The sequence below is a fragment of the Lathyrus oleraceus genome, chromosome 7 (genome assembly GCF_024323335.1).
Source record: "Lathyrus oleraceus cultivar Zhongwan6 chromosome 7, CAAS_Psat_ZW6_1.0, whole genome shotgun sequence".
Classification (NCBI taxonomy): domain Eukaryota; kingdom Viridiplantae; phylum Streptophyta; class Magnoliopsida; order Fabales; family Fabaceae; genus Lathyrus; species Lathyrus oleraceus.
This window is the reverse complement of record NC_066585.1, coordinates 174,193,284-174,202,947: the sequence shown is the minus strand read 5'-3', so window position 1 is coordinate 174,202,947 and position 9,664 is coordinate 174,193,284. Positions and strand designations below refer to the sequence as shown.

At 36.5% G+C, this 9,664-nt stretch overlaps 1 protein-coding gene across 1 annotated transcript; it reads right to left on the bottom strand.

Moving 5' to 3' along the window:
* Nucleotides 1-1,069: 1,069 nt before the first annotated feature.
* Nucleotides 1,070-1,726, bottom strand: LOC127102705 (uncharacterized). Its single transcript, XM_051040050.1, has one exon. It carries the CDS (start codon nt 1,724-1,726, stop codon nt 1,070-1,072), a length of 657 nt encoding a protein of 218 aa, XP_050896007.1.
* Nucleotides 1,727-9,664: the final 7,938 nt, after the last annotated feature.

The following is a 9,664-nucleotide window of genomic DNA, read 5'->3' as shown; positions in this document are numbered from 1 at the left end:
ATCTTGGTGTTTTACTCTCCTAACCCCTTCAAGATTCTGAGTTTCCTTCTTGTCGAAAACAACACTACACCTAGGGCATAACATAACTTCTGACTTCTTTTTTTGACACCTTTAGAGGAAGTCTGACAATGTTTCTTCATCCAGAGGGAAAGCGACCTTGTTATACTTCTCCTGTCGACATTCATCATCGACCTCCATAGAGGTTTCTCGAGATAACCCCACCATATTAACCTCCATGTGGATATCCTCAGTAATATCCAACCTTTGGAATTATTTTTGAAGGCCATCAGTGGCCTTGTCCATCTGGACGAAATTATCAGTGGTTTCTTTAGTAATCATCATTAACTTTGAACTCCCAGCGTCTCGACATTTGAGACTTCAAGGTTTTCCTTGTTGACATCCCCTGCATCCTTTTGGGAGAAATCATCAAAAGGTGCTTGCTCGAAGTACTCATGAACCCTAGCCATAACAGGTCCATTGACGAAGTCTTCAGTGACTTCGGTCATGTAGAAATCATCAGCGACTTCAATAAGGTTCACTTTCTCTGGCTCAGTATAATGAGCATCAACTATCTATAGAGGATCAGAGTCGATCTTCATCTGGCTCCGTGTTTTGTCTCCGAACTTAAGTCTTCCCTCCTAGATGGCACTCTGCACAAGGTCCCTGAAAAGAAAACACTGAGACGTTTTATAACCCAAAAAACCATGGTATTTGCAAAATCCTCTTTTCTTTCTTTATTCTAAAAGGGGTACTTTGCACCCGAAGGTACTATCATCTGACCATCTTTGACTATCAAGTCACAAATTTCGTCACATTTTGAAACGTCGAACGTATATGTTTTCTTTGGAAATCTATCATTCTTTTCAGGTTCGACATGATTTTTTCCATTTGAAGGGGATAAAACTTTGCACGCATATGGTGTCCCTTGTGTCAACTCAGCAAGTTCGATCTCATTATCGTCGAAGTTTGAAACTTCATGACATGAACCTTCGTCAACATTCCTGGAATTGACATAAGCTACCCTTTTACCTTTGTTCACCCTAGCCTTTTCTTCCTTTAAACGTTCTAACTATCGAACTCTGTCAGCCAATTGGGCCATATCCCTTAGGTATTGAGTATATAATTTCTTTCTAATCGAATAGTCAAGGCCCCAAGTGGCCATTTCGACCAGTTCATGCTCTGGTATTTGCGTAAAACACCTGGCTTTGAGTAGTCGAAATCTGTTCAGATACGCATCAATTGGCTCAGTGAACTTTCGTCTGACACTAGCCAAATCTTTCAAACTTATCTTCGTTTGACCCATATAGAACTGCTCATGGAACATTCTTTCCAGTTGGTTCCATGTCTGGATCAAATTTTGGGGCAAGGTTGTGAACGATGTGAAAGCATTCTTTGTGAGAGAACTTGGAAAAAATTTCATCCTAAGGCTCTCGTTATTTGACATATCTCCAGCCTCGATTAAATATCTCGACACGTGTTCAACAGTAGACTCAGTAGTATCCCTAACAAACTTGGTGAATTTGGGGATTTTGGTCCTGAGGGGTGCTTCCGCTTGTAAGATATATTCTTCTAAAGGCGACATATAGTTTGGCCTTCTAAGGCCAAAATTTACCCTGTTTCGAGCCATAACTATTTCGACTATAGCTGCTAGGTTATTGTCTGCTGCCACATAATCATGTCGAACTTGACGTATGATATCATCACCATTTTGGTTTCTATTTACCATTAACAGCCTCGACTCCCTAGGTTACATGTGGTTCGATCCTAGGGGGTACTACTACTCCCCCTTAGTTTTGTGGGATGTGGTTAATGGTGAGGTCTTCCTCAAACGTGGCCTCTTAATTCTCTCTTACCCAATCCCTAGGAAGAGGATGTTGGTGCTGAGGTATACCAAGAAACTTAGACATTTGAGCCACCCGTGTTTTCATTTGTTGATTTGACTGAGTCGTAATCCGGATCAGAGGATTTAGCACAGTGGTCAAAGTCTGAGTCAACATTTAGACCATTTCATGATTGCTTTCACCCATTTGTTGCCTTCATACCTCCGCAGAGTTATTAGTAAGCGTAGGTGGTTGTGTTAGGTGTCTCAAACCTATAGATTGGTTGGTTCGACCCATGTTAATCCCAGACCCTTGCACTGGCGAATTTATGTTGACCATCGGTTCTGAAAAAGTAGAACCCGTGTTCTGTAGATTAGCCATAACTGAAGTTGGCATTCCATATGGCTTCTCTGGACTACCAAATAGTATTGAGAAACCGGGGGGTACCAACGATTTATTTGGAATATCTCTAATTGGTGAGGGAGTGTGAGGAGGTCCCCTAGGCCCAATGTAGGTTAAAATTGGTTCAGTATGGGAGATCGAATGCATAGGCATCGAACTCACCATACACGGAACTACTTCGGACGTATGCGTTGTAGCTGTGTTTGCCCCTATCAAAGAAGGAAGGGGCGTTATGTTACTAGCCGATGGATTTTGAGAGTTTTAGATGTCTGGCGGATTCACATTCTCCATCCTCGTATGAGATTCTCTCCCTGTTCTTCGTTCGTCGTTTATGGCTATTTTACCACTTCTTAAAAGCATACAGCGAATCTTCCCCCAAACAAAAATTTAACAACCCGAGCTACACACAATACATAACGTTAACACTGGTCCCACTGGGCGTGCCAATTTGTTTACCTAAAAAATTGGTAAACAACCACTGATCTTCCAAATTTCTAAATTTGGTTACTCGTAGGATCGATCAGATTGATCCTAGGACATGTGCTAAGTGTTTTAGAAATGTGGTAGTAACGAATAGTCAAGGCTAAGCATAAAATCAGAGTTTAAAAGAACACTAACAACAAAGGATTAGTCAAATGAAAGAAATCTTAAATCAACGTTTCAAAACTAACAGAAAAGAGTGAAGTAAACGACATAAATCATAAAGGATTTAGAAATGACAAAGTAAATTTTGTAAGTACAGGAATCTTAAGACTGTAAAGTAAGTGTTGAATGTAGGGAAAGAACGAAGAAATCTTAAAACTGCAAATGACAAAGTAAAAGGAAGGTGTTTGAAAGGAAGAAGTGAGGAAGTATATTTCTGGAAAAAGTAAAGACAACTTTATATTGCTTTGAAATAACCAACAATGGTGTAGGCAACGTACATTTTGTGCTTTACAATTCTTCTTCACACGAATACTTAGTAAATTTACAGATTTTGCACACAATTTGACACACACTTTTCTAACATTAAGACCCTATATTTATACTGGATCGAGATAACCGCTTTGATGGTTCTTCAATCACGTCGAGACACATGGCACCTTGTATGCGCGCATTCATTCACCATGCTACACGTGTGTTCTCACGGTTTCTGACGAAGGCGAAATTCCCTCCTTTATTTAAATTTTGAATCTTTGATCGAAAACCGTTTTCAACCGCTTCTCTACAGAACCGCTCTGAAGTCTCAGCTGTGAACTTGATCTTTATCCACTTAGCCAAGTCGACTCACCTCCAGCTGGTTGAATACTACTTCTTGTTCGAAACCTGCTGTGCATATTTTTTTTCCAAATTTTGAAATTCTTGATGGGCGTCGAAAATATGAGCTAGCAGACACGTATACTATCTCACTAGTACTAAAAGAACAAGTTCATGGATGTACAAGATAAAATAAAATAAAATGTTGTAGTCTCACATCGAGCATAATAAAGTTATACTTGTCAACTTCCTTCGTATTGCAAATTGGTTGAGAGAAAAACTTCATCGTCCAAGTCCACTATTTCATTACCCTTCCTTAAAAAAACTAATAATAAATAACTAATGTATACTTAACTCTCTTATATCAGCTAAGAAAATCTTTAATTTGAGTTGGTATTTTCAATAGTTTTCACTTTAATTAATGTGATAATGACCTCTCCATAATTAAGGAAATAGTTAAAAGAGATAGCCTCAGGTATATGTTCAATCAGATCAGTTGGGACCAGTTCTCAGTTGATAGACAAGACACCTACGAGAATATCACCTTAGAGTTCCCCAATTCCTTCTATTATTTTCCTCACATAAGAGTAGGCAAGGACAGAGATGGGACTATCTTTATACTATTTGGGCGTGATTACACTTTCAATCATAATGAGATAGGAAAGATGTTAGGATTTCATACCAGCCAAGATGCCTTTACTAAAGTTCCAGGAGATAAGTTTATGCAGTATGAGCTCAATAATTTCTGGGATAACATTACAATTGAAACCCCACCTAACTATGGGAGGACGAATGCTACCATCATCCACAATCCAGCAATCAGATACTTCCATATGGTCCTAGCACAAACTTTCTTCAGAAAGAGTGAAGCCACTGACATGTTAGTAAAGAAGAATTGTTCATCATGTTTAGTGTCTTCCAATTCCATCCAATTCATTCTGCAACATTACAGCTTGCTAACTTGAATACTATAGCTAATTCAGTAAGATGATACATTCATGTTGGTGGGATCGTCACCTCCATAGCCATTGTTTTGCGACTCCAGAACCAAGTGACTCATTTAACCCCGAATCGTAAGCAAACTAGCATCCACAACCGTGAAAACTGGCTGTACAGATTAGAGGGCCAATGAGAGACACCTCAGACCCCTTCCAAGTTTGAATGCTTCTCCATCAAATATATATTCATCATCCTCTTCTGCAGATCTTCCTAATCAACAAGAGTGTAATATTGACTATGAGCTTAACACCCTTAGACATGAAGTCACAACTATTCTCTAGACACTTCAAGATCAAAATGACAGAATGGCAGAGCAAATGGATCACCTATTTCAAGAGATTAATTCTTTACGTAGAGCAATAGGTCCTACAACTAGGTACTGTGGTACCTGATAATTTTCATTTGTCTATCCTTTCCTACCTCTTTCAATGAAACATTGAGGCTAATGTTTTGTTTAAGTGTAGGGGATGATATATTTTCTTCTTGTCAATTTTATTTCATTTTATGCAATAGAAATTTTATTCATATAAGTTTATCATTCTTTCAGATAAGTCTTATTCATATAAGTCTTGAGTTATTTTTCACTCAATTTAAAAGTTTTATTCATATAAGTCTTGAGTTATTTTTCACTTTTTATTAATTTATCCATTTAATTTGTTTTCCAAATTATGCTCTTTTAACCCTTAAGTAGGTCCAAAATTATTTAAATGCCCCAAATATGACCATAAAAACGTAGCAAATAGGTCCATGAAAAGATCCTACTTATGTTAGACTAACTTTAGAATTTCTTAGCTCTCTGGTGTACACCTCATAGAGTTGGACTGCTAGCACTGTTAGTTTCTGCATGTTTAACAAAGAATATCAGTTTAATCTGAATCAAATTGCTGAGTTGTTACAATTTCCGTATGGTGAGGGTGTTATTTGTGAGACCCATTTAGACACTGATTGGCTGCACGAGTTTGGTCAATTATGGGAGCAATTAACTGGAAACCTTGCTGATAACTTTGAGGGTAATAATGTGACTCATGTCCATAACCCGACCACATGTTATTTTCTCCAATTTTTGACACACACTATTTTTGGTTAGGAGAACAAGAGTAGAATTAATGCTACAAAGTTATTTTATATCCATTCCGTCTTTTAGTCTACACGGGTTAATTCAACCTCATTCATGTTGGCCCACATGCAAGAGGTGGCTCAATGAGGTGTTGACTTTAATGGTATTGTGTTTCGGGACGGGAGAGACGGTGAAAAATAGATAAGGAAATGTGAAGCTCTTTTGAACCGGGAAATTGTCCCGATAAGGTACGCAAATTATTCTTGTTTACGTGCTTTAGAATTGTATGAAAGTGTGCATTGGATGCTAGGAAGGTTAGGTTTGACACAATTTTGTAGTGATATTTTCACTTCTGCACGTTTTAGGTTCATGGCGAACATCGTGAGGTTTGGAATTGGGCTTCTACGCTTTTGAAGCCCATGGGAAACACCATGAGTACATGGGGAACGCCATGGCCCTACATTTTATAGTGATATTTGGGGCATTTAAATATTTTTGGACATACTTAAGGGTTAAAAGAGCATAATTTGGAAAAAAATTAAACAGATAAATTAATATAAAGTGAAAGATAACTCAAGACTTAAATGAATAAATTTTTTAAATTGAATTGATATGAAAGAATGATAAAATTTCAATGGGTTGCCTCCCGTGCAACACTTTGTTTGACGCCGATAGCTCGATAACTGAAAGTTGACATGTAATTGCATAAAACGAACTAAAATGACATGCATATCGAGTCAGAAACATGATACATTTCATGGTTATTAAACTCCCTCATACTCGAATCTTTATTTGTCCTCAAGCAAGCTGCTACACACATGCAAAGCTTTGAAAAATGAAGCATTTCTAATGTAAAGACAAAAAAATAATGGCATTCAATTACTCATACTTGGCTACAAACTCTATTTTGGTTAAGATCGCCTTGATATGTACTAATTTTGCCCAGTAAGGGCATCGTAAGAACACAATTCCACAATTGTGCGGTCAAAAGCCTCCCGCTTACACAAATCACTACAACAAACAAGACCTTAGACAGCGCTTTTTTTAGCCTTAGACAGCGCTTTAAAGCGCTGTCTAAACCTCCGCTGCTAAAGGTTTAGACAGCGCTTTTTTAAATCTTAAAAGCGCTGTCTAAGCCCCCCCCCCCCTTAGACAGCGCTTTGGCCAAAAGCGCTTTATAAGACCCTCTTATTTTAAATTTTTTAGGTATACCTTAGACAGCGCTTTTGAAAAGCGCTGTCTAAGCCCCACCCCCTTAGACAGCGCTTTGGCCAAAAGCGCTTTCTAAGACCCTCCTATTTTGATTTTTTTAGGTATACCTTAGACAGCGCTTTTCAAAAAGCGCTGTCTAAGCCCCCCCTTAGATTAAAATTTATCCTATGTAAGCTTTTCTAAAAAGCGCTTTCTAAAAAATATGTGCATCATTCACAACAGAATAGGAACCTTAGCAGAAGGTAATGCTCCATATAGCTTGTCTGTATTCCATGGAGAAATTTGTTTTTGTACATAGTTAGAGAGTATTATGCGGCTTTAAAAAAATAGAAAATGTAACACATGATAGGAAATAATTGTAGACAGTTGTTGAATAGAAAAATAGATTATTAAATTAGATAAAGTGTATAGAGTCTATCATAGATATGGATATAATTAGCTCAATATTGTGCCAGCTACTGAAAATATTGAACAAAGTTTCATTTATGTCATAATCCCTAAAAACATAAAAGGCACAAATATGTATTCATCAGCATTCACCAAGAATCCATATATTAAAAGTTAGAACCAAAACAAAAGCTCATCTATTTCACTTCTAAAATAATTCCTAGAAAGCTCTCTGACTTGATTACCAAATTCACAATTTTCATATAACAGACTACCTACTAGCTATATGTTGGTGTTTTTCATTTCACACAAAATAAATGGATTCCACACAAAATCAATTTGATTTGTATATTTAGGCTTTAGAGAAATGTTAGCTTAAGGATATAATCAGCAATCTACCAAATCTCTTGAACTCTAGGAAACCCCGATACTCCAAAATAGTCAAAGTATCGGTGTCTAACACATATCTGACACCATAAACCTGTCCGATACAGAAAACTATATATCATGTTTGATTATAGCACACATTTTCAGAACTGTTAAACAAAAACGCACTCAATCATAATAACATATCCTGTGAAATTAGTGGTCTAAACTTTGTGCCTATATACTATTTAAGACTACATGCACAACAAAAACTTTTGTGTTTCTCCCAGCTAATTCATTCATGGAAAATATACTGCTATCATAAAGTAATCCTCACATTATACATCAGTAATAACAATTACAATTTTTTGTCAAGAGAAAGGACTTAGTTCCAAGGAACTCATTTCATATCAATTTATTCAATCTAATGTGACTCACTTACAAGGCAAAACATAACAAATATGAATAAATTAGACAATTTAGAGAGGACTACAAAACGCATCTACTCATATATGAGGAAATAACATAGATTAAACTTACAATATGAATGTATAATGATGGCGAGATAGGAGCACGAGACAAAGATGAACGACAATGAGAGAGTATGGACTGAAAATGAAAACTAGTGTTAAAGAAATGATAAGTGTGAAACATTTGTAGAATGAGGAAGGAACGAAAAGATTAAACTTACAATATGAATGTCTAATGGCAGCAAGACAGGAGCCGGAGAGAAAGATGAACGGAGGTGAGAGAGTATGCGCTGATAATGAAAACTAGTGTTAAAGAAATGATAGGTGTCAAATGCACACGCAAAACAGTTACAAGATTAAAATTGTTAATTTGTAGTAATTAAGTAGCCTAGCTAACTATTCCAATTCAGATGATATGTGACAACAGTTACTAGATAAAAAAACTCATCTACTCCTATAACTTGTTCAACAAGTTCTCTAACCAAGACAAGTCACCACTTCATTTATACACACAAGTTATCTTCCAACATTATATACTAAAATCATATAGCAAAAAAGTTGTATACTCCTTAAAAAACACATACACATATTTTAATTGAATACATACTAACTGCATAATAGACATCCCAAAGTATCTAATATATCAAACTGCACCTAAAAGCAAAATCTCTTTCTATTAATTCTACTTAACTCTTCAAGCTAGATAAGTAAGATAACTGGTAGAATTAAGTTGTTACATTGCACTTGGAGAAATTTAGACAACTCAATCTTTTCAATAAATTATATATTAATAGGTGAAAGTCATGTTGATCTCATTCAAATAAGAAGTTATCTCATTCATTTCATTATAATATTATTTGGGGAATGTATACAAATTATGAATCAATATCTTAAAGTGCCATAGCACGTTAAATGCCAACACAATAAACATACTTAACAAACAAACTTACACCTGGTCTCTTCCAACACCAACCAAAACATGCAATCTATCAATCATTCTTACATCTTTCAAATTAACTTTTTATTTATTGAAAAAGCCAAAAAGCAATTTATTAATTAAGGCACAAGATGTGCAACCAGGACACCACAAACATCACAAAGAAACTAGTACAAGAACCAACAAATATGCTTCTATACCAGATACAACCAAATTAACAAAATAACACACTACCATAAATATAACTCATCTACCACCTCCTATTACAAACTTGAGGAAAATAAGCCAGCATTCAATATTCATTCACCTCTGCCGACGCAGCAAAGATGAGAAAAGATACACTCTAAACGCCTTAGACCAACCAACAATTTTTCAATGAACCAAGTGCCAAGCCAATAATAAAATGTGCCTCAGAGCTAGACTCAAAAACACGGTCCCAAAACCGGAGCGCCAACATAACAACCCTGCAAACCCTCTACAAGTTGTCAACTCATAAACGGTCGAATATCATGCCTCACTGCACTGACAGGTTAGAGCTACACTAATGACAGCAAAATCCAACAGGACCCTAATACAAGTCGGTTATACACCTCCAAAACTAAACTTTCTGCAGAACACACAGACCCAGAAATACAAACCAGAATGACATAATCAATCAAAAGACAACAGCCTGACATCATCGTAACAGCTGAAACCATAGGGGAAGCATTTGACTACAACTTAGCAACATTAACTAAAATACAACATTGCAGACTTGAAGAGATTATTATCCAAATCA